At 34.9% G+C, this 26,825-nt stretch overlaps 1 protein-coding gene across 9 annotated transcripts in view; it reads right to left on the reverse strand.

Moving 5' to 3' along the window:
- Positions 1-11,743, reverse strand: part of LOC149577301 (primase-helicase Twinkle, chloroplastic/mitochondrial-like) — a 278,047-nt gene extending 266,304 nt beyond the window's left edge. For 2 of the 9 annotated variants that reach the window (XM_089823325.1, XM_089823317.1), the window contains exons 1-4: positions 11,584-11,726; positions 11,337-11,480; positions 10,573-10,697; positions 6,875-7,009 (exon numbers count right to left, since the gene is read on the reverse strand). In XM_089823325.1, coding sequence (XP_089679451.1) covers positions 6,875-7,009; positions 10,573-10,697; positions 11,337-11,460 — 384 coding nt within the window. In that variant the 5' untranslated portion in view covers positions 11,461-11,480; positions 11,584-11,726. Of the gene's footprint in view, positions 1-6,874; positions 7,010-7,175; positions 7,234-7,375; positions 7,396-10,572; positions 10,698-11,336; positions 11,481-11,560 lie in introns of all 9 variants that reach the window. The other 7 variants (XM_089823294.1, XM_089823307.1, XM_089823273.1 and 4 more) reach the window with 7 other exon arrangements.
- Between the last annotated feature and the right edge of the window lie 15,082 nt (positions 11,744-26,825).

Genomic DNA, 26,825 nt, shown 5'->3' on the forward strand with positions numbered 1-26,825 from the left:
AGGTGTTGCGATTGATTGGTTTACTGATGCTGATCCACAAAAATTAAATAGTTGGGATAACATTAAGGAGTTCATCGCAGAATTTCAACTTTTGCGTGATCATAATGAAATTGTAGCAGAGATATTCAATACCAAGCAAAAGAAGAATGAAACAGTACGGGTCTTCGCCAGGAGATTGAAGGACTTAATCAGTAAAATGGAGAATAAGCCGGCAGATGGGCTCCAGAAAAGATGGTTCATTGAAGGCCTTCACCCGAAGCTGCGGAAAAAGATGAAGATCGTACCACCATCAACATACAATGAAGCGTACAATCGGGCAATGAACCTCGAAAGTGACCAGAAGACAAAGAAGAAGAAGAAGAACAGCTCGTCCGATTCAGATGACGATGCATCTTTAGGAGAAGATAGCAGCAATGACGAGGGAAGCAACAAGAAGGTCCGTGCCCTCCAGAAGGACATGATTCGGATGATGGAGTTCAAAAACATGAACAAGGAGACTAAGGGCAATGACCTATGGTGCACGGAGTGCAAGAAAGAAGGCCATACGAAGGGATCCTGTCCGAAAGATCAATTTTGTGAGATTTGCCAGATTCTGGGACACTCGATAAAGGAATGCCCTTTCAATTTGAAAACAAGAACACCACAGCAAGTGATCCTGACACAAGAGGCATCCCCGTCAAGAGAGAACGGGAACACCAGTACGGAAGGAGCCACATCAGGTGGATACAGAAATAACCGGCGCGGTCAAAACAACAATAGCAATAACAACAATAGCGGCAACAACAATAATGGCAGAAGGAGTAGAATTTAGTACGATGCGAATGGTCGGCCAATTGTTCAGTGCCGCGCATGCAATCTGTGGGGTCACTTCGCCCGAGAGTGCACAACAGCGAACACACCGAAGTTGCTATGCCAATGGTGTGGACCTAGCGATCATGAAGATGCTAGGTGCTCAAAGTTCGGAGTAAACTTGATTACCGTTGGGCTGGATGAGGAAGAAGTTCTGGCAATCACTCGGAAGGAAGCGAAAGTGTACCCCGACCCAGTGGAAAAAAAAAGAGACTGGAGGAAGCACGGGCAAAGATCCAGAAAGCAACACAGGCAGAAACGGCACACCTGAAGGACACACCAAGTACCTCCGTATGGAACTGTGCAGAACAGAACATTGTACGGCAAATATTGCAAGCTGAGATACTCGTCAAGATAAATGATCTGTTGCTCAATATGCCTCAACTCTGTACGGCCCTCACAAATATAGCCCCGAGTGCAAAGAAACCCATAGAGCAAGACAAGGAGAAACAAGGGGGTACAAGTGCAGAAGACCCGATGCTGTTAGCTCTTTCATCCGGATGCTATCCAACGGTTGTTGAAATGGGCATTCTCGGGACTATGCTAACGGACACGATCGTGGACAGAGGATCCGGTGTCAATGTGCTACCAAAGGATACTTGGAAAAAGTTGGGACAACCGACATTATGGCCACCTACCTTCCAACTATTAACAGCCAATCAACATGGAATCAAGCCCTTGGGAATACTCACAGCGCAACCAGTGACAATTGGAACACAACCATTTCTGTTGGACTTCGTTGTGATTCCTCTCAGGCGGAAGGGGTACGATGCTATTCTGGGTCGGGGGTGGCTGATACAAGCCAAGGCAAGACACGATTGAAAGAAAAATACTTTATCACTTGAAAGCAAAGACCGGAAGTATGTCATCGATCTGCACACTCAGATGGTCGGGGAAGAAACCCTATCGTCAGATTCTGAAGGAGAAGAGGATGAAAAGGGGCAAAGTATGGAACCAAATCAAGAGGGAGTTCTATGACTGGAAGGAGATGACGATTTGGATTCAGTAAATGGTCTTTACCACTGGCAGATTGAGGATTACGAGCTCTTTCCAAGTTGTAATATGCTAAGGATCGACGAAGGTAAGAAAGAAGAAGGAAATGAATGTTCGAAGGAACACAGAGAAGTCGAAGGAGGAAATGAATGTTCGAAGGAACATAGAGAAGCCAATGGAGGAAATGAATGTCCGAAGGAACATGGAGAAGCCGAAGGAGGAAATGAATGTTCGAAGCAACACAGAGAAGCCGAAAAAGGAAACGCGGATATGACTGAAGCTGAAGGACAGAACATACAGTACGAACCCAAAAGAAGGAAAGATTCTACTATACGACTGCGCAAGAAGAAAGTATTATGTTGAACCACAGATATAGCAGAAAGGTACTAGCGGCAAGGAAGACACACGATACGATCTGCACAGGCAACAAAGAGGAAGGGTTCAATAAAAGTTGTAGCAGTACAGAGTGAAAGTGTTATTGACGGACAGAAGGGGCAGCTGACGGAGTCCATGGTACGAAGCTTCGGGAACAAACTGGGCGATATGGAGATGACACAGAACAGGCGTAGCAAGTTTCAACCAGGACAGTTGGCATTGAGGTATGATGGACGGAATGAGATCAACCCAAGCAAGTTCAGAGTTAAGTGGGTCGGACCATATCAAATTCGGGAAGTGGGTGATAATGGAGCAGTAAAACAATGGATGCTAGACGGAAAGGAAGTTGCCGACACAGTGAATAGGTCGAAGTTGAATGTCTGCCATGAAAGAAGTAACGCACCTCCATGGACGAACAACTGAGAGAAAAAGACTGTAAGTACTGTACATATGTAAATATTGTACATAGTTGTTCAAAAAAATTTTTAAAAATAAAAAAAAATAGAGAGAGAAAAAAGTGTCGTACGGTTTTCATAATTGAAATGTCGTACGATTTTCATGATTGAAGGAAAAAGTGTCGTACGGATCTCATATTTGAAGAAAAACAGTACCATACGGATTTCATATTTGAAGGGGATAAGACCGTACGGCTTCCATATTTGAAGGAAAAGGTAGCACTGTACGGTTTTCATATTTGAGGATTAAAGATTGATGTACCGTTTTTAGGTGTGGTACAGTTTTTTTTAAAGTAGTGTACGGTTTTCCAAGAGCTGAATATTGGAATTGGGACCATCGTACGAATGTTAATAGCCTGAGAATGTACAGACTTTTTCACCGTATGGACTTTTCAGATGCAGTGTAACCGTATGGATTTATCAGATGCAGTCAGATAGGCACCGTACGGATTTTGGAGGTTGAGGTTGCCGTACGGCTTTGTTAAAAAGCTTGCCGTACGGATTTTCTCTTTTTTGTACGGAATTCGGGAGTCTCAGTGCGGATTTTTTTAAAACAGCCATCGTACGGATTTTCCAACATGGTCACCGTACGGATTTTCTGAAGCAGCCAATGTACGGATTTTCGATATACTATGGTGTACGGGTTTTGCATAAATGATAAATATGGCGTACAGCTTCTACCTATTATTGCATTCAAACTTTGGAGGACATTACAGGATATTGCATAAGGAAAGAGTTGATACAATGGCAGGATGTATGGTGTAGCTGTACATTGGTAGCACAGAAGGGTGACAGAAGGTTTTATAAAAAAAAAAAAAAAAGGTCGACAAATCAAGCGTGCTCAGAATGAGTAACAGATGATGCCATAGGGAAGGGGAAGCATCAACAGTTGCCAGAAAGAGTGTAGAATCGGCAGGAAATGACAGAAATGGTGTGTTCCGTGCAGTTTTGTCTGGGTTTCAGAGTGCTAATTTGGTCTTGGCGGCGAGGGGCGCTGCCCCTCGACCCCAGGACCCTGCCGGGGGCGTTCTCCCTGAACCCCCAGTCGTTGCAGATATCAATCGTGGGAGTCTGACCAGTTGAGAAGACTTGGAGCTGCTGCAGGCATGGAGTGTCTGTGTGCCAGAGGCACTGAGAGTAGGTGTTGGCCGTGAGGCTGTCTTGGTGGATGATAGAGAGCTCAGGAGGAGCTGATCATCTAGTTGGAGGCAGTGCAGCGACACTTGGCTCAAGGTACCGAGGAGTTGGAAGCAGAGAAAGCAACACAGGTGGCTATCAACGTCAGCTTTTGGAGTCAGTATTGTGTTAGCAAAGGCTATAGATGCAACGGGATGAATGTGAAAGTGATATTGTTGTATTAGTTGTTTGAGTTTTGTTCTGTAGTCGTCAGGAGACGACTTTTCTTTTTGGGGGGGATGATGTCATTGGTAGAAATTGTGTATCGACCGACGGGTCCCTTCGGAAAGGAAATTGTGTATCGGCTGACAGGTCCCTTTGGAAAGGAAATTGTGTATCAGCCGACAGGTCCCTTCAAAAAGGAAATTGTGTATCAGCTGACGGGTCCCTTCGGAAAGGAAATTGTATATCAGCCGACAGGTCCCTTCGAAAAAGAAATTGTGTGTCAGTCGACGGGTCCCTTTAGAAAGGAAATTGTATATCAGCTGACGGGTCCCTTCGGAAAGGAAATTGTGTGTCAGTCGACGGGTCCCTTCGGAAAGGAAATTGTGTATCAGCCGACGGGTCCCTTCGGAAAGATTCTTGTTATAGCCAACGGGTAAATAGTTTGTAGCAAACATGATGTATCTGGCTGACGGACTCTTTCGGGAAAGTTCTTCGAAAAGTATTTATAACCCCTTCGGGAAGCATTGTATTCATCATATCAAGGGATCATCGAAGCATAATGTACTGATTGGCATATGCGAATAATAATAAGAAGAGTTCTGCTGTTTATGTTCGTGTTCATTATCTGTGTGCGTTTCTTAATTAATCTATGCGGTAAACAACATGAATCCATTGTGCATGCTTCACCCTTACCATCCAAATCCTGAAAAACAACACTAGGAGACACTCCAACACTGTTATTCTCTTGTGACTTTGCTGCCAACTCATGATGAAGCATGTAAGTATAATTGATGCCATAAAAATCAGAATCATAGTTATATCTCTGTGTCATTAAACCAACAAGCCCAAGTGATTGATCCTTTCATAGCTCCTCTAGAACCAAACTTCTACAAGGTGACTGTTGAGCTGGATTCCAACCTTTGTATGATTCCCACATGATGTTGAATTTTTTATTTCTTTGTGGTCATTTGTAGGCTGCAGATGACCTTCAAGTAATTCCTTTCCTTTACTTGCTCTTGCACCCTTAACTAGTCTTCTTTCCCAATGATTTCTTTTCTATCTTCTGATTCTTCTTTCTTAATTTTCTTTTGATATGAACTGATAGATACCAAATAATCATCCAGTATATGCATAAATTGTGAAGGAAAAGAGATCACAGATCTTCTTAGGAAGGGAGTAATACTTATGGTAGCTGCTCATAATTGCATCATTTGTTGCCATGGTGTGAGATCTCTTATCTGTACTTGTAAATGAAGATCAGACCTTTGAGTACCAAATTTCCTTAAAAGTGAATCATCTAAACATTGCAATTCATGACTGATCTGTCATTGTGTTTGTTCAAGGTCTTTCCATATATGTTTATAGCTATACATTTTTTCCAAGATGACTTATCTAGCTACCCAAACTAAAAAAACAATCCAAACTGTAGTGTACACAATTAGTTTCACCCAACAGGTTGGCAGGATCCAGGCTCTAATACTACTGGAAGATTTCCTTCTCAAGCTGCTTTATTTTTTCAATTTTGGATGTCGACATTTCGTCAAACAATTTGCACACAAGGTCTGATTTCTGAGTTCTTATTTTGTTTTTGATGCTTGGTTTGAATGCCAAATGATGAGAGACCATGTAGGAATGAATGGTCAAGAAAGGCATAAAACATAAACAACATATTTCCCAATGAAAGACCACTTTATTGGGTCTAGCCAACTTTACCAAAGGTTTTTATTCAATTTATTGCATCATATGGCTTCTCAACCAAGAAAAAGAAGGCAGGCTAAGGTAAAGCTTCAATCATTTTCACAACTAGAGCAAGGACTTTGTTTGGTACCAAAACAAATTTTAATTAGTTTCAAGTTTCATTTGAAAAATTAAATCATAAAAGTAAATTCAAAGTTCAGAGCATAAATTTCTCCTACAAAGATTTGAAAAATTAAATCATAAAAGTAAATTCAAAGTTCAGAGCATTAATTTCTCCTACAAAGATTTTCCTCATTATATACACTCTCGGTTACAATGAGAACCTATTTTATTGAACAATTTAGCAACTGTTATTTCTGTTTGGTTAATGGTATAGTTCAATTTCCATTTTTAATGGTACATTAAGTTCCATGGTGCATTGTCCCCAATATTATGAACTTAATTCAGATCACTGCCTTGCTATAATTGCACCTATAGACATACTTAACATTTGCTGTCCAGGAGAAACTAATGAAAGAGGTAAATAATGATTAAAACAAATTGAACATTGCAATGACCGTGTTTTCAAGGTTTCTCATCAGCCTATGTTTGAAAAAGAAACATAGTTTTTTTTTTTTTTTCCAAATCACAGAGGTATCCCCACGACCTAAGCCCAGCGATGACCAGCGGCCGATGCGAGCTTAGGGCGAGACTAGTCCCCCATGGGTGAGAGCAACAGCACGCAAGCCACTCTCACCGGTAAAATCCGGAGGTGGAATCGAACCCGAGACCATGGGGGTGACCCACGACTTCAAGCCTACCTGTCTACCATGCGCACTAGGGGTTGCCCCCCGAAAAAGAAACATGTTACCCAGAGAAATAAATTATTTAGGACCAGCTGTCATTATTCTAGGATTCAAAAGCTTCTCTAATGTTTGTATTCAAGAGCTTCCCAAAAATATATTAGCTTTCGTTTTGTCTTGAAGACAATATATCAAAGTAGCATTCCTCAAACTTTATTACAGTAGTTCATTCCCCAATGTATTTTATTAAGAACGGCAGAGTACACTTCCAAACAAAAATATTGGGGGCACTCATGTTAACTATAATTCAAATATCAAGCTGACAAGAATAATTTAAAAAAACATTGTTAAAATAGAGAAATGATTCCTGGATGCACTTACCTCATTAGAAACTTGCTGTAAATGCAGATTTGTTTCGTTGAAGTACTGTCTAGCCTGAACTCCACAACTTGAGGTACTTGAGGTACAACTTGCAGTGTCTAAATGTGAGGATGAAATTGCTGGCACACAACCACTCTACAGCCCAAGAGAATAATTTAGATTAAAAAAATAGCTTGATAGATTCTTTATTTATCTGATAAAGACAGAAAAATGCAAAATAGATCTCAAGAGGAACTTTCTTAAATTACAATCAAGCAAGTAATAACACATTCCAAGAAAAACCATGATGCCATTACCACACCTCTATCAGACTACTCCAGCTATAATTAGCTCTAGAGCACTGCCACCAAGCCAAACTTCTGCAACAATTTTCATATACAAGAGAAAAAACATGGTAAAACACTACAAAGGCGTTGACCAAGTCCAAGAACAATTCTTAAAATCATATTAAGAATTTATTTTTCACCCATATTGAGGAATAAAAAGTGAATGATTTCTCACCCCACATGTTCTCCTCCAAACTGCAACAACATTAGAAAAAAGCAAGTTTTTCACACATTCTGCAAAACTAAAACTCAAAATGCTACTAAAATGAGCATGGCACACAATTCTATCCCATTTTTTAATCAATGATAGAGTGTGTGAATGCAAAAAGCTAGAAAATGACATGTAAACCTGTAGAATGAGCAAGTGCATGACTGCATAAAATGTAGAATGAAACAGCTGAAGTATGAGAGCTAAAATTGAATCTTTAGAAACAAAGATGAGCGAGAAAATCTTTGACTTAAAACAGAAATTGATATTAAGTCAGCATTGTATCAAGACCCCTCCGGGTGGATAGAAGTAGTCAGCAGTATTTTGATTTCACTCATTAACAAATTTTCTGACAACTGGTTTTTCTATGTCCACTTGACACTTGATATTAGCAGAGTATTAAGCTGTGTTATTAAAAAATTAAGCTAACCAACAATGTACTGCTTGAATGCTTCATTTGCTAGCACATCAGCCACATCACTGGAGTGCTTCTTTTGGTGTATTATTTGACAGGCTTGAAATACTCTAACCAAATTGACTGCTTGAATCAGTCTTAGCCCCATTATACCAGTAACATTGTCTTCTATCTGTTTTATGTTTGATGGGGCACGAAACCTTAGTTTTATTTATTTTTAAATGACTTTTTATCTCAATTTGTGGGCTAACTTCAGTCAGTTGTCAGTTCATCTCACTCTGTTTTGATAACTTAACTCCAACACAGAGGACCAACAGCAGCCACGTTATTTGATGCAATTCCAAGGTTCTGTGGTAGCCTAGGATGGTTCACCTATTCTGATGATCTTGGTCACCAAGCATGAGTTCACCCTTAAAATTTCAAATTGTTCTAAAGTTTCCACTTTCCATGGGTTCTGCTTGGAAGCTCTATCAAAATTGAGCTTCAACTGTTAAGGAAACAAACTATTCCATGCAATACAATAAAGAAGCTTATTCCAATTCTTCGCTAACTGCAATCAATTGTACTCGTTAGTCCAATACAATGTATAGATTTTGGATAATCTGAGATTACTTTGCAGTTTAGGCATTTAATCTATAAGATAACCAAAAAAATCCAATTGATATTCTCAAACGTCGAGGCATTGTATTATTCCCCACATGGAAAAAAACAAGTTCAACTCTAAATGAGTTACAATGCCACTTCCACTAGCCATGTGAAGTGTAGAAGTTGCCTCATCTAAAGATACTTTTGGCAAGTTGAGAAATGATAACATCTAAGTAGGCACAGTCAAGAGTTATATCCCAATTCCCCACTACCCCCTCATTATAATCAACTTCTTTTGACAGATTCAAATAACTATGGTAATTTGGGAGTGGAGGCCTCAATGAGAGGTATTTGAAACCTTTACTACCATTAAAATTGTGTTTTTTAACAGCTGGAGATTAAAAATAAATTGTATGAATTTGGACAAGTTTTTAACACAAAACTTGCGATGTTTGGCATTTACTCAAGCAATTGATAGGAAGAAATTACCATGAGCTTTTCAAAAACTCTCCAACAAGTTTTTGAAACAATAACTCCTCCCCTGGTATTTTGACTTGGGAGTACTTGTGAGTCAGTTTTTCAACAGATGTATCAAGCACTGTAACTCTAGAAAATCAAAACAAAATATAATGGAGATCTATAACTTGGCTGAGAAGGCAGAACTTGGGTCTCAACACTGAATCTGTACTGGATTTCACTAATGCACTTTCTTCTAGGCATACACGCTAGTGTTTGCTCTTGATTGGGAATTATAACATAGAATGCAGTATCATGCGAGCTCAATTCTCATGACCTCATTAAAAAAGTAATACGAATTGCCCTTTTAAACAGAAATCTTGTTTTAAGGAAGACAGAAATATAAAGGCAGCTATTCTCGGTGTTATCAGCAGCAATCAGCATTAAACACCGTTGACTAATGTACTAGACAAAGATGAAATCGAACAACTGTCACCCAACTTAACTCCATGTTAAGAGTGCCAAAATAATATTTGTTATTAACCGTTAATGATGAATCAATGATTCATTAAGAGGCAGCGTACAAACTTAAGGAACATTACACTTGGAAGGGTGCTATGTTTGTAACCATCAAAGAGACACTAACCCTTGCTACTTTTGGAGGATATACATAAGACGAGTTTAGCACTCAAAGGAGGGTGCCAAAGGAGGAGAAAAGCATCAGAAGCTGAGTAAACAGAAAGAATACAATTTCAGAATATACATGTGTGTGTGCCTGCAGAATTAATACTTTTTAATGGTATGCTGTGTATTGTAATAGATTCCATCGTAATTAGTGAAATAGCATCTGATGAAAAGTATTCTAATGTTCTTTATTGTAGATATTTTTACTGAATGTTCTTTTCTGTTGACATTAATATTAAATGTTCTTAACATGCTCTATATCTACCTGTGTGTATTATGACACATATTGTAATTCCCTTGGCGATTCGTATCCATTGGGCTATCTCATTTTGGAGGGGAGACATGGTTCATAGGAAGGAGTGCAAGTAGCTAGGAAGCCATGCCAGTTGAGACACGCCAAGTAGAGATGCAAGGCCGGATGAAGGTGCCAATACATGCTCCTGGGCTGGGTGGAATGGGCTGAGGTGCTGTGTATGGTCTCCCAACTGGTGCTCCATAATGACAATAAGTTGGCTAGATGGAATGTCAAAGAAATCCCACATGTTCAATATATAATAGTGAATTAGAATTCTATTTGTGTACAGTTGGTTTATTTGCTTATTTATCTTGTGATGCTAACTTGGTTACAGGACTAATATCACGATATTGAAGTGATAACTCTCACTCTCAAGCAATATTCATACCCTAAAAGAGAATTTTATGGCAGCTTGAATCAAGTCCCTACAGGCAGCATTACATCAACATAGTATCAAAGGCACACATCTTTCACCTCTATGATATGGAGTGCCTCCATAGTTAGTGACCTATGGAAGGGTAAATCATTCACATAGACATACAAGCAAGAAGTAAGGTGATCTTTGGGAATTTGGTTAGACTTGCATCTATATAATGTACTGATTGTGATTTTACCAATGAATAAAATTAAAGATTCATAAATGACTTCAACGAAGCTTATGAGTAGTGCACAGGGGCAATTTATTGAAGCCAAGATTATGAGTAGGGCAGAGGGCAATTTATTGTGTACCTGTAGACAGAGATATTTCTGATGTTGACCACGAAGTGCGTGTGATTGAGGAATAGTATTCAACCTTTTCAACTTATTTTGTAAAGAATCCAATCGAGCACCTACGATACTGTTGTCTCCTTTTCCTGTTACATAGACCAGAGTAAGAAACCATCAATAACAAAATGGTCCGTACAAAAGACTTTCAAATTCAAAACAAACCTCAGTAAGATTTAAGTAAATGTTAGTTTCTTCTATCATGGCAGAAAAAGGCCATTTTCTAGTACCAAATAGAATCTGGTAACATTTGTAGTAACAGAGACACGCACAACTTCTTAAATTAACCTTATAACTAATATATTAGCTATAAATTCAGATGGTAAAACTTAGAGGAGACTCATAGTTGAAGTTCTGATTTCAAATTCTGAAAGGCACGATAAAGTGTTTACATAAATAAAATGAGCTTCATCAGTAAAACCAAGCGTTTAGATTAAGTAAAATGAACATGACAGGTAAAAGCAAGTAGGCTTCCAACAAAGTGAAGCTCCGAATTCAAACCTAGATATGCTAAAGTTTTTAAACTGAGTAAATCGAGTTCAACCAATAAATGTATCGAAGTCCAAATTCAAACCCCAGGAGACGTGGTAAAATACCAAACGCCTACCCAACCCGAAATTCCGAAGACCCAGAGCCGGTCCAATATACTTTTAGCTGAACTGATACCAAAAAAGGATTACTCGCCTAATTCTAAGAAAAGTTTGTAAGTGCAATGTGAGATTGACTACCGGGAGTGAAAAGTGTGACAGCTGAAGTAAAAGGTCGTATGGAAATTCCGCTGGCATTCATTTTATGATTGGCAGCCCTCTGTAAAATCATTGGACCTCGCGAACTCACGTTTAGCTGTTGCATCCGCGTTTTCTACAATGCAACTGCAATAATAAACACCATAGACCAAAAATTAAAGTAAGTTGAAAATAAAGAACATCAAATTAATGAATCGAACACATACATATGTTGACAAGAAGTGTTTACGACGAAGTATTGGCTGCTGCAAAGAATTTTTTTGGCTCGTCTACTTCTCATTAACGATTTTTTTCAACCTGTTTCAAACCAAAATGTCGAAAAGTGGCGCCCAGCATTGCAGAGAATACCATGTTTTAGTCGGGAGCTCATTTGTCTCTTGATTGGCAAATTCGAACCATTTACTAGCGCTTCACAAAGCATTTTTTTTTCCGTTCTTTTTATTATTTTATTTTATTAATTTTCAAAACTTCTCGTATTAAATAGAAATCTAAGTGTACATTTTTCGGTGTCTTAATTTTAATCTAGAGACCAGAAAAAAAAATTCAAATTATTCTCAAAGTTGATCATTACCTTTAAATTAGATTCAATTTGGAGATTTTGATACTAGACTTTGAAAGAAATTTGCATGGCTTTATAAACAACTTTGATTTTTACTAATTATAGGTTATAATTTTTCAATTTTCTAGCAAAGAAGACTTTGTCAATTTGAAATATGATGTCGTCAATGTACTTTTGTATAATCCAATTTGGTCTTGCATTCCCTTTGGGAAGCCTTTGAAGAACTCTAAAAAACTTGATTGTATGCATTTGGAGTGACAAAACCTCAAGCATAGTCAATTATATGTGTTCCATTACTCGCACCTTTTTGACATAGCACGGTAGCTCCATCATAAAGTAAAATGCTAGGTAGATCTATTGAATACACTCCATTTACTACGAGGTGAATCAGTATAAACCAAAATCACACTAAATAACTTTGATTGTCACCACATGAAACAATAAGCAAGTAATGGACAAAACTAGCAACATATTTACACTCATATTTTATAAGTGAAAACCCCAAACTAAGAAACACCACGATGAGCACTTGTCCATAAAGAAGTATTCATTGATGTGTATAAACTTATTATTAAATAAGTATAGTAGGAGCATGTTGATCCAGACTTGCAACTAGAGGCTCAATGCTTATAACAAATAAGATCTCGCTACTTTGGACTTCCAAATATAGGCTCACCACTAAAGTAGCAAGATTCAATAACAAGCTTATGCATCTAAGGCTCATTGTCATAGGGACAAGGTATATACAATTATTTACAAGAATAAAGATATATTATCCCAATAATACAACTAACCTACACAATGTTGTCAACTTTAGCAACATATTGTTACTACATTTTCTTCTTTAGCACTACCATTGAACTATACTAATTGTAGATCTTCATTGGTTTGCATGTCATTTACTTACTTCACACATTTCATTTTCCAAAATATAAACTATATTTATACAAAGATAGATAATTGGATATTAAAATGAGTGTGCAACAAGGTCAGGCATGTCAAATGGACATTGCAATTTAAGTTACAAGTCGACCAAGGTAGCAACAAGATGCAATGAAGTCCTAGATGCTAGAATGGACCCAACTAAAAAGAGAGATAAACACTAAATGCATAGGTCACATATAGCATGAACCCCATCTAGATAAGAAATAATCGTTAAATATATAACCTAGACTTAAATAAAGAAGTATGATCCACTCCTAAAGAGAGAGGGAGGACCATGAACACACTACACTCAACCCAATACTAGATCTAAAATTATCAAAATAACTTTGCCCAACTTAAACATGTAGAAACAAGATTGCAAATGAATCACCTAACTTTTCAAGAGTATCTAGACCTTTACATGCCATGGGGAGATCCAGGTGCCACATCATAAACATTGGCACATGCTAATAATCTATGTATAAAGTCAACATGACACATTTCCATATTAGAATAACAACTAAATAGAACTGTAACACTAGATAACACAATTTTTGGACCACAGTGAACACTTTTTGGATTAGTAAAGAACATCACAACCAAGACTAAAACTAAAATCCTTTGCATCAATATCAACACACCTTCGACACTAATTTTTATAGTAGAAACCTTTAGAAAAGCATAAATCTAATATTTTTAGTTGTAATTGTAGAACTATATTTCTTTCTTCACTAAACCATAAAAATCCAGGCCACACAAACTTTTGGACAAAAGAGTATAATAGAAGCATTATGAAACAACATATTTACATGATAATGTGATACATACATATCTGCTACATTTCTATATGTTTAGTACCTACACTTACTTCTCTAGGAACAAAATACTTCTAGATCATAGTGTTTGAGTAGCTACAAACACCTTCAAAATACAATGTTTGACATCAATGACAACAAACAACAAGAGCTTCGTAGAGCTGGCATCCCGCCTAATGATTAAATAGATTGTGAAGTTTGTCATATGTTTGTAAGATTTTAAACAAAATTAAACTTGTCAAAATTGAAAATAATTAAGTTTTTAATTAAATCGTAGATTATAAAAAGTGCATGAGTTTTTTTTTAAATAGTAGAAATTAAATATATGTGCTTTCTTGTGCTCATTTTTTATTAACGTGATAAATTTAGAATTTTAGAATAGAAAAATGAAAAACATTAATTTGAAAATATAAACTTCCCCACCTATATGTAATTAATCTTACCAAAATGTTAATACCATTAAGCCAATTTATTTTGTCTTTCAAAATATAAACAAATACCTTCTAAAATATGAGTCTAATTCAATTGTCAAAAGTAAAAGAAATTTTTGAATTAAAAATTGTCAATCCTCTTCATTGCATTCATTTCTATATAAATAGTCTTTTCAACTTCTCGAAAAAGAAAAATAAATTGTTCCAACCTAATATAACAAATGTCTTCTAATTACAGTCATTTACAACTATTGTAATGGCCATATTTGTATTTCTGATGGCTCTGCATGTGTTTGTTCCTTCGTCTATTTAACAGTAACAATTCCTGAATTGTGCGCAACATTTAAAATATTCAATTATTTTCTCTATCATATCTTTGGCTTCTTTAAAGAGCTTATTCAAATTCACCAAAACTTTTACAAATGAACTCACACTCCTATATACCAGAGGGGTTGATCAAAAGGTGAGGACTCATAACTTTGTCAAGGAAGAAACGATTTATGAAATGTTCATTGGGAAACTGTTAAAAAAAAGTCTCCTTTTTTTTTTTTATAAAATGAAATTGTAATCTTTTTTATTAACTTTAATGGTGAAGACTTATTTGTTTAGCGAATTTTTTCCACTCCAATATTATTTTTCCAAAGAATCACTTGCATTTGTTTATATTAATATTCATTCAAACTATATACTCTTGATAATTTAAAGATATACATTTTTATTGCAAAGAGAAATAATACTAAAAATTTATTTGTAATAAAGAAATAGATTGTGACATTCTTTTGAGACTTTGATGTTGGTATAGTGTTGAATTTATAGTTTTGTGTGTGTATAAAAGTAAAAAAATGGATATCAATAACTCTCTATTTCATATGATATAGTGGACTTAGGTCACTTATTTATGGACTTAGTGTCATTTCCAACATTAGAAGCATTATGGAGCGAAAGAGCAATAGCAATACTCACAGTGATTTCTTCAGATCCACATTATTAAACTTTTTCTTAAACAACCACATTATATGTCATTTGGGGCATTTACATTTATATAATTAGATTGTTTCCTTCTTTAAGGAATGATTATTTGATTGCTTTTGATAAAGGCAATGCCATTAATTATAGCCTATAAATTTGAAAAAAATTCCTAATTTATCTTCAATTTTTTTTAAATATTAGATATATTATGATTAACTTTGATTAAGAAATTAACAATCTAATTACTTTTATTATCCTCCAATAATTAATAAATATAAACTTTTAAACTATTTTTATATTAAAGTGAATGATGAAGTATTATTCATTTTTTTACATTCTTATAGATTGTTGTCTTATAAACCTTATCCAATAAAGTAACAACTTACAACTTGGGAAGCTTTATTGTATTTCTATATTACAAGAGGAAAAGCTAAATCATAGTTGAGTAGAAAGTTAAAAGAGAATTCATGTGATGTTCCAAGTAAAGTAATGATGATGTATATTACATTAAAAACTCATTCACGTTGAGTCTTTACTGCAATGTATCATGAATTTATAATTATTGGGTTGCCTTTAAAAATTGGTCTTTTTATTTTTTGAAAAATTCAAATGTTGTATGCTTGTCTAGCTTAACCAACTCCTAGTAAAAGATTGTTAAACAGAATCTAGAAAGGACTTATGCAGAAATATAAAACCATCATGTACAAATCATTTCAAATATTGTTTAAATTAAGAGCCTTGCAATATTATAGTAGAGGAAAGAACAAAGAATGAATTCAACTACTCATTTGGGCTAACAAGCAACATTTTTCAAGGTCCTTCCTTTAGAATCAATACAAATGAACAAAGCATCACTTAAATATGTAAAAATTTGACACAAATACTTGAAAATCTAAAGAGGGAAAAAGGTGGGAAAATATTGTAACACAAAAGTATTACATAAAGTATAGTGTTAACTCATGTGCAGTATAGTTATGTTACAGTTTAATGGTTGCACTAAATTAGCTTAACTTATATTCCTTTGAAGAATTGAAACTACTTCCTAAATTCATTCAAAGATTAATTTTTCAACAATATCAATAAACTATTACAAAATATAGAACAATTGAAACCAACAAATATGATCTTAAAATAATTTAATTATTACCTGTCAAGCAAGATAGTAACCTAAGATTTTTGGAGAACATTGTTTCATAGAGTCAATGGAGCATGAGAATTAAATCTTTAAGTAAAATATCTCCACGTTTGTCAAATAGGTCGAGATGATTTATCCATTTCAATCTATAACTCTTTCCAAATTGAAAAAAGACCTAAGAATTGCTTATGAGAAGAACCCAAAAAAACAAACAAATCCCTAAATCCTAAAATTGAAATCTAGACGTAAAAAAATCAACAACATTTGTTCTAAAATTGAATCTAGCCTAAGAATCACTATTTCAATTTTTTCTACAAAAATAGTCATATATTTTCAAAATCAAAATACTCACATTAAATGGAGAAATAAGGAAGCGCAAAAGTATAGAAGGAGCAACACAGTCTCCACCACAATTGATTTTGCAAAAATGGAAGTTACATGCGGAGGAGGTGGATTAAATTTGGATGATGTGATGGCATGTCATCGAGCATGTAGCATAATGCCACACAAAACTTCCAAATAACATGCTTGTTGCCTTTGTCTTTTCCAAATGTCACCATTCTTGAAACTCTATTTTCACTTCAATTTCCTTAATGAGAAAATAAAAAGACTACCTAGAAAAATGGCCACAACCAATCAAAAAGAAAATAATTAAATTCAAGATTTTCATTTAATGAAAAAAATTAATTAGACCATAGCATAAATGAATGTTTTTGCAAACTACATGACTATTAAAATGAAGATTAATGCCAAATAGTAAATTGAAAGCTATAGTCTCCACCTATTTATAGGTAGGACTAACAAAACATATATTTCCAACAATCACCCACTCTGTCATTCATGAAAAACAACCACCAAAAATGTTTTGGCTAAAATATCAGTCACTGTTAAGTGCCTCTTACTCAAACAACCAAAGAAATCCTAAACAAATAAATTTCTTATCTTTCTCCCCTTTGTCATCAAGGAAAAAGGACAAGAACATACTTACTAATACTAATAACAACTAGTGTCATCAATCTAAATTACAAATAAGTTATAAAGCTCCCTCTAAACATATGAAACACCCTAATGCACCCCAAGATTCTCTTAGATTCACTATAGTATGAAATAATTTTAAGATTTATCTTCTATATGTAGAAATAACTCAAGGATTGTAGTCCTTAAACTAGTTAGTACCTACTAGATAAATATAGTCTCACATGCTCACCATATCATTAGCTCGTGAAGGAAACTTCTACAATTCATAGCAGTATTATCCAACTGCTTCAAATGTATTTTAATTTTTGAACCAACAAGTATATGATCGATCTCCCCCTTTGAGATTGATGGAAACACATTATGAAATATACCATCCAATACCAAACTTCATCATCTTCTCATCAATATATGTCACTTATCATTAAGTGTCCCCCTTTGATCGTGCCTCCTTCTTTCTTCATTTATGCAATGTTCTTCTACAACTTATATCCCTTTCGACAACAATCATCTTTGAATCTCTCCATAGTTGTATATCTCATCTTTTCTCTTTTAATCTCATATCATCAAACTTACCTCTAAAACTTTTAGCCTTTTACCTTAAGTAGCATATTTTGATCTCCTCCATGAACAAGTGTGAGTTTTTCTTGCATCTCCTTAGTAGTAGCACAATCTTTCATATCAACAAATCCTACATGAATCAGGGAAGAAGCAATCTATCATCAGATAGTTGTGTTCTTATTTTTATATCATCTACACAAAAATCATAGGTAGAAGGTGTGGCCTTGTGTACTGATTGTCCAAGTTGTACAATGGAGAGTCTTTAATGCCAAATAAGTAAAGCCTCATTCTACATTACCATGATGGAAAGTTCTCTTTTTTCAACATCAGTACCACTCTCTTATACATTTTTGGATCTTTAGCTTAAGTCTTCCAAACTTTTTCCTCCAAGCATCTTTTCTCTAATACCAATTGTTAGATAACTGGGGGGGTGTGAATTAGTTATCCTCAAGTTCTTTTAAAAAAATCACCACTCTTATACCAACTTATCCTTATCAGAAATTTAACTCGATAAATACAATAAACTAATTCAACTTTATGTAGTAAATAGATTTGCACTTCCTATATTGAGTATCAACTTCATTAACTGACTTACAAAAATAATGATAGTTTTAACATGTAGAATCAAATAACATGTCAAACATTCATGCACACATTAACACCATGATTTTCAACGTGGAAATCTAATTAAGGTAAAAACCACCTAGGAGTAGTTGCTAATCTCATATTGGTTTTGACAAGGCAGTGACAAAACACTTAGTCATTATCTATTAGTATTATAGTGCAAGTCGAGTGATCAAAGCATGTCGAGCATTAGTTCCTGGAGAATACATGATGAGTAATATACCTAGTCAGTGTCGAGCACTAGTATGTGTCAAGTAGATAGTTAGTGCTGAGTCACTAATGAGTCGAGTAGTCTATACATGTTGAGTGATTCAAGAGCCAAGTAAATAGAGCATGTTGAGTCATTCAGAAGTCGAGTTACAATATTGAAGATATAGTGGATGCCGAGCATCAGAAACTTTAAGTGTCAAGTGAACAGTTTTGGACATAGTTGTTTGTAATGGCACAAACTTCTATGTAAACCATTTTTAGGCCAACTTAATGATCGTTTTACGATTCTAGAAAATAAGGATGGATGTATATTATGACTTCCTATGAAGTAAATGCAACCAATCAAATTGAGGGATGTTCTTAGCAGCAATATGGATCAACCTTAGTCATTGATTCCTACCTAACCCTAGCCCACTTGTGTTTACTTAAGGAGACAAACCCTAAACAATTTGTATGTGTGAAGGAGGAGAAGGATACATAAGAGAGGTGAATGCTAAGTGCAAAGAGAGCATTCATGGTGGCTATGGAGGTTGTGATAATGTTTTGAATTGCAGAATCAATTAGAGAGAATAGAGGAAAGCAGAGAGAGGGCATATGAGACATATTTGATCAGAAGGATCAAGTACACATTAGGAAAGAGAAGATCTTACATCTAGCAATAGAGTTCTAATCGAAGGATCATGGTGCTGAATCATTCTAATAGGTGATGCAAAAAAAATCTCCTAATAGAGTAGTCTTAACATACTTGTGTAAATATCTTAACCGAGTGCTTGCTTTATTGTAAGTTTGAGTCCTCTAGCAAGGCACACTTTTAGCAAGGTGTTGAAATCCTTTAACAGGGTGAGACCTAACACTCTTTGTAAGCCTTTAATAGGGCATACCTTTCATAGGGTAGATCATAGTTTATGGTCAAACTTCCTGTAACCTTAATTGGCTACACTTTAAAACTATAGTAGTGAAGATTTGTGGGTATCATCCCCACCCTAGTTTTACCTTCTCATTGGAGGGTTTCTGGGTAACAAATTTATCATGCTATGTGTTATTTGTTTCATGCTATGGATGAACATGTTTCGTTATCTATTTCAATTTACATGTTAAATTGTGAGATGGATGTGTGGTGAATGTTTTATGGTTAAAGTTTTGTCAGAGTTTACTTTCCCATTGTAATTTCCAATAGTAGTCACCCAAAAATATTTCACTCTTGAAGTGAGCTTGGTTAAGAGCCAACCCTATTAAAGGTTACAAGCACACTTGCTAGGTGTCACCCTGTTAGAAGATTTTCACCAAAGATCATCTAGACCTTGTTTCTCTTCAATGAGTGACCTATCTAAAGGACTTACAAATATTCAATGGAATGTTACCTTACAAAAGGATTTATAAATAAAGATTGTTAAGTCCACTCGGTTAAGAGATTTCTTGCTATAGTGCTAAGAGAGAAATAGTGAAATCCTTTGATAAATATGCAACTCACTTTTCTTGTTTCGATCCACATTCTTCTCATAACATTTCTTACTAACTAGCCACCTCATCAACTCTTCACTCCACTTTAACTTCACACTTCAATTATGCTTGGTATGATCTCCTTTGGCAACTTTGTACCAACTTGATTAGGAAATATACCAACAACACTTTCCTTATTGTATCTTCCTTATATAGATAATTTTTTGCCACTTCATCTCATTCCTTATAGTTTTGTTTCTTAATCACAATTGTCCAATCATATCCAACTTAGATACATTGAATCTAGACATCCCTTAACCTCAAACTTTGTACTTCTCCTTGGATCATGAAATATGCTTGAAATCTTCACCATCAAATCTTGCCTTAATTATGTCAACCATTTATATTGCTAATTGACTTTGTCCCCATCTTAGGATCTTCTAAAATACTCTAGATCTTCTCTTTATGTCATCCTTTACTGTAGTGACCCGTACTAATAGGCCACTAAAAAAAACCCTAAATTTAATACACTGCTAAAATATATTGTTGAAATAAGGAAATGATAGTGCCAATGTATTCATTCAGTGAAAACCAAATATTTTTACAAATGATATGGCAATTTTCAGCATTGAAATATTATGACATGACACATTATAGGCAAACCCTAATTGGATGTATACAATTGAGAACTTGTTACAACTACAAACTAAAATGAAGAACCTGGATTTGATCCCATACTGGAGACTGACTGCTGAAGATGATATGGTAAAAGTGCAACTCCATTGGAAACTCCAAACCAGCAATTAAGCACAAGTGAAAGGACTGAAATATCCTTCCAACAGCTGCAATAATTTAGGTGATCTTTCACACCCTCAAAATTGCGTACCAATTGAGAGTTTTTATTCTCAATGGCCAATTGTGACTACTTGCAGAAACCCTAGGCTCCACAATGCACATCAACAAAAAGAAATAATAAATCTCGATGATAGGCAATGAGCCCTCAATGCCTATTTATTTATTTTTTTCTCGATAGGTCGGCCTCCTTTTTATTTATTCATCGCTTCGTCTAGCAACCTCTAGAAGATTGATTTATTTAATGATTTTATAAAATATCACTTTATTGAGTTAATTAAATATAAAGTTATCTTCTAATATATTTTTATTGATAACTTTATAAATAATTTAACTCCTCCAAAAAATGGGGACATTACATTTACTCGATCTTTCTCGAACCATTCTTCCTTTACCAAACTATGTTCTTCCTTTGTTGAACACCTCCATCACTCGGTTAATACTACACTTGTTTAACATTGAACTTGATCAGTTAACTCATCTACTTGGTTAATACTATTCTTACTTGACCTTCTCCTTTTCATCATTTACCAATCACTATCTACAACTTCATTCCTTCCTTTACTGACCAAACTAGCTTTCTTGTACATTAGCTCAAGACTTCATGAATCATGTAAAATAATCAAACCATAATTATATTGTCATAGGACAATTCATTAGTTGCCCAACTAAGTTCACATACTTAACATCTTATCTTCTTACTTTTCCTTTCATTCTCTATTCAATACCACATCCTTTAGATGATTACAACTTACATGAATTAGCAATATGTCAATTAGCTTGATATCAAAGACAACATAACAATTGTTCTAACTATTCTACATACTCTTTGTAGCTCAATTCTGACCTTGTTCTTCGTCAACATCACTTTTATCCAACAATCTCACTTTTCTTTCATCGACATCATTTGTGTCCAACAATATTCAACCCAATTTGAACACAAATCATAAAGAATAATCATTGATACATCCAAATAATTATTACATTATTTATAGCACCAAATAATCATCTTTTTGAACCACAAAACACAACTCTTACCTTTGGAAATGCCTGCATTCCTTACTATCATGTTAAGAAGATACCCGACATGTAAACGCAAGGGGGAAAATAGATTCATATAAAAACTTCCCCTCAAACCTTGAAATATGAGTCATCTATAATGGAGGAAAAAAAAATTGAAATAGATATCAAACCACTATTAGAAGCACCTTTTGCATTCTACCCAAAATGCATCATGATCCTTTCTTTTGAATCTTCTACAACCATTGAATAATCATCTTTTTCCCATAATTTTGTGGAACTTTGTAATGTGTTTTATCATGTTACATTTATAGAAAACTAGACCATCTTTTTAGAACCTTACAATATGTCATGTCATGCTACATCTTTAGCACACTAGACCACCCTTTTTTATTTTAGCAGTTTCATTAGTTATGGCATGTTAGGATTGAAGAATACTGTGAGAGGAGGGGGATGAATCAATGGTCTATCTCTTTTACTAACCTCAAATTGATTATACACATACTATATAAAGCATATATAAAGTAAACTAAAATACAACACAAAATCAAATAGAGAATACATAACACCATATTTTATTTTCAAGGAAAACCTGGCTAAGGGAAAACCTCACCAGTGATAGTACCCACAATTATATAAGTTTTGTAGTAATAATTGTCATCTTAAAAACATAACTAAAAAATGAAGTTTTGGGAATGCAATTGCTTTTAGGCACTTTCTTGGAGCTCACTGCTCATATACAAAATAGATCTAGCACTCAATTAGGTTCACAAATCAAATTACAAAACAATATTGGACTAATTGTCCTTTAGAAATTAACTACTGGCAACTACTATGCTTGAACAATTTTGATGAAGTTCTGACAAATTTTCTAGATCAAATAAAATCTTTGATCATATGATTTTCATCTATGCATCATATTAGTTAACCATACATCATTCATAACCTTTACAAACAAAACTTGATCTCTTATATAATATCCTAACACAAAAACTTAAGTCATGTCAGCTCCCTAAATGAAACGTGAAGAATCCTTTATCAAAATAATGCGAGATGATTAAGAGTAAACAACTCTAATGTTGGCTCTACCAAAATATTTCATTTAATGATACTAATCTCTAATCAATTCATCATGCCAATAAATCAATATTGAACTACTGCATTCTTCACAAAAGCATCAACTTGATACTTACAAATAAATATCTCCAAGCCTTCCAATGATCGAATTAGATATAATCATATGTTTACTTCCATGCTTTAGAATCACATCCTCTAACTCCTTAGGATTTTCATATTGAACTAGTTTAATTAACTAGTTGAGCTTTGCTTCTAGTAAATTGAAAAACTCCAAGTACTAATATCTTTGGTGAAGTATCTGATCCCAAAAATTGCCAAGATAAAAAAAAAATGGTTGCCATTAATGACAATATATTATGCTTAGTTGATCACTCTTTCCAAAAATCTCCCATTTTCCATTAATGGAAACACTTAGTGGAGAATGGCTTGGTGTCCATCCCAAAATATGCCAAGTCCACAAAATGATCTCCCCCTAGGAATGATATGTCATTTTTCACACACACTTAACCCCTTCAAAATTAATGGCAAAGGCAAGGCTAAAATCAAAAAATGTCTTCCAAAGCCCCGCACATATATACAAGTCTAATAAAAAATACTTACATCTTAAAAACATTTGAATATTTACTCCCTAAATTAGTTGATATTTGTAATTCGAGTCTCTCGTATACTATTCTGTAATGCCCCACTCAGGAACCCAAGATAAATTAACTGAATAAGTTGCAAAGTTGATTGGACCAATTTTTTTTCTTTCTACAGTTTACACAACATCAAAATAACAATGTAGAAGCAATTTATATACATATAAATTACACATATGCAATACAAATACAAATTTTATTCCTCAAGGCTTCATGTTGAGTCATGTTTAAGAAATTTTTATTAATTAGTTTTAATCTTAAGTACAATCTCCATAGCCATGATGAAAACATAAATATAATCTCATAAGAAAATACATAAGTAAAATTGATACAATGAAGTGCATCCAATGCACATGTTGTAGGGTATGTAACAAAAAATACAAGTACAAAATAACACAATACATCATCCCATAGGATCTCAAGATACATGAATATATAGATACTGTTAGAATGATTAGAATAACTGAGAGTGGGGGGGGTGGGGGGGGGAAGGGTGAGTTATCCTCAGATCCAGATGTACCAATACAACTTTTAACAACTTCAAACAACTTAATCACACTCATAAATCCACTTGGTCCATATAGAAAAACATTACGAATCCAACTTATTATTATCAACATTTAGCTCTCTATTTAGTATATGCCAAATAACAGAAGTATATAATAGTAAATAACATGAAACATGAAAACAACACTCACACAAGTATGACACTAGGATTTAATGTGGAAATCCAATTTGGGAAAAACCACCAAGCAACATGCTACCACTTTTTCACTCTTTTGAAGTGAGCTTCGTTAAGAACCAACCCTACTAAAGGTTTCAAAACACACTATTAGGCATGACCCTGTTAAAGGACTTAATCACCCTATTAGGAGTGGCCTTGTTAGAGGTCTTTAAAATATCCCATTAGAATGACACCTTGAGTAAAGGATTTACAATATGATTGTTAGGTCAACCTTGATTAAAGGATTTTGCTGCCATAATGGTTAGAAAGTAAGAGCTAGGTTGATACGATAAAATACAACTCACTCTGTATGTTTAGATATCCATTTGAATCATTTCTAGACCATTGAATGGTCTTCATCATATCTTCATCTCTAATCTTCATGGAAACTCTTCAATCAATCTTGCATACACCAACTTCTCACTTTTTCTCTGCAACTTTATTCTTCACTTCACAAATTTTCTAGCCAACCAACAACTGTAAATCATCTCCTATGCCTCCATAAATAGATGGGTTTAATCTTTTGCCTCTTAAACATAACCATAGATCTTAAGGTCTAATCATATTCATTAAGTATGTCCATCATTTTTTCCTTCTACTTCTTCCTTGAAACTTCTTGATTTTTCTCATTGAATCCTATCCTTAGATTTTTTAACAAACTTAATTCATGCATTAAATACACCAACTCATCAATCCTTATCTTTCACATGTTTTGACTGATTTTTAAATTCAATTGTGTTAGCCTCAAATCTTGATTCTTTCACGAATTGTTAATTTGCTGACACTCATACATCACTATGTTCTTTAGGTCGATCATCACTAGGTGTTGAAATCTAATAGAAAAGATCATATGATGGAAAATATTGTTATGAGGGAGATTGTTATATGTTTCAATCATTTTTTTGTCACATATGTCAAACCTAATAAACTCATTGTTTGTTGGTAAGAAAATTGCTTATAGATTCAAGTACTGTCACTTAGTTGATTGATGAAGAGGATTTTATCAATAGATGTAACAACAACACCTAGAGGAAAGGTTGAGTTATGTTAATGTAATGAAGTACAAGGATCAATTAAGACAGTGGTGACATGATGAATTGATTATCTACTCAAGGTTACAAATGTTGGCTACACTCAGAAAGAAAAGAGGAATATGTGATACAAAGTTTGTCTGTTAAGCTTGACCAAGTAGATAGAAGGAGCTGAGCAAAGTTAGTGTAAGCCAAGCAGAAAATTAGTTAGTGCCGAGTAAATGAAAATTTTAATGGATGCTAAGCAAGTTAGTTAGTGCCGAGTAAATGCAAATTTTAATGGATGCTAAGCAAGTTAGTTAGTGTAGAGTAAAGTTTAGTAGGTGTTGAGCATCAGTAAACTTTAGTTGATGCTGAGTGATTTTTTAGTGGATGCCGAGTAACCCAGTGTGTGCCAAGCATCATAAATGAGATAGTGTCGAGCTACTGCATTATTTAAAAGATCATGAATTCGATGAATTTGAGCCGACAATTTTTTTTCTTGAATTTTGTGAACCAAATGGAAGATAAGGATGATGAGTTGGTGGCACACAATTCTAGGTAAACCATTTTTAGGTAAATTCAAAGTGGATTCTAAAGGAAGTTTCTAGAATAGACAAGATATAGGGTAGATACATTATATCCTAACTAATTCATCTTAACCCTAATTTGGACAATGGAGAATGAGCTGCAAAATATCTTAATTTCCTTTATAAGGAATGTCTGGTCATGAAGCAAAGGTTTTCGTGGGCGAGAACCTAAGGGAGAAGAAGAGATAAGAGGGTTTTGCTTCATCAAGTGACCTAGGAGAAGAGTTTGCGATGGCATGTTCAACAAGAAGGCTTAAGGAGATGAATGCTTAAAGGGGTGAACAAGCTATCAGAGCTGTAAAGAGTTTAAGCCAAGCAAAATGGAGAACTTACACTAAGATATGAAATCTGCAAGTATAGTTGTAAGTTTGTATCAGATCAAGCCTTACTATTACTCTCTAGCAATTGTAACCAGTTTAGGTAAATCCTTTGGATTAAGGTTGACTTAACAATCATTTGTAAATCCTTTAACAAGGTGACATTCCAAGTGAATGGCCTAAAGTCCTTTATCTAGGCTCACTTCTAATAGGGTGATTGAAATCCTTTAACAGAGTTGCACTTAACAGTGTGTATTGTAACCTTTAACAGGGTTGGCCTTTCACAGGGCATCGCTTCAGAAGAGTGAAAAGTGGTAGAATGTTACTGGTGGTTTTCACAAATTGGGTTTCCACATAAATCATTGTGTTATGTGTGTTACTGATTCTATTATGTTTCATGGTTTACATTTCTGCAAATTGATTTGACAATAAGTTGCAAGTTTTAAGTTAGTGCACGATCTCATGGATGTATGCATATGTGTAAATGATTTATGGGTTCACCAAGCTATGAAAAGTTTTATCTATACATCTAGACCTTGGATAACTGATTCAACACCCCCCCCCCTCAATTATTCTAAAGAATTACAACACTAGGTAGCT

The sequence above is a fragment of the Cupressus sempervirens genome, chromosome 1 (assembly GCF_028749045.1).
Source record: "Cupressus sempervirens isolate cs-2001-9-10 chromosome 1, ASM2874904v1, whole genome shotgun sequence".
In the NCBI taxonomy this organism is placed as follows: Eukaryota; Viridiplantae; Streptophyta; class Pinopsida; order Cupressales; family Cupressaceae; genus Cupressus; species Cupressus sempervirens.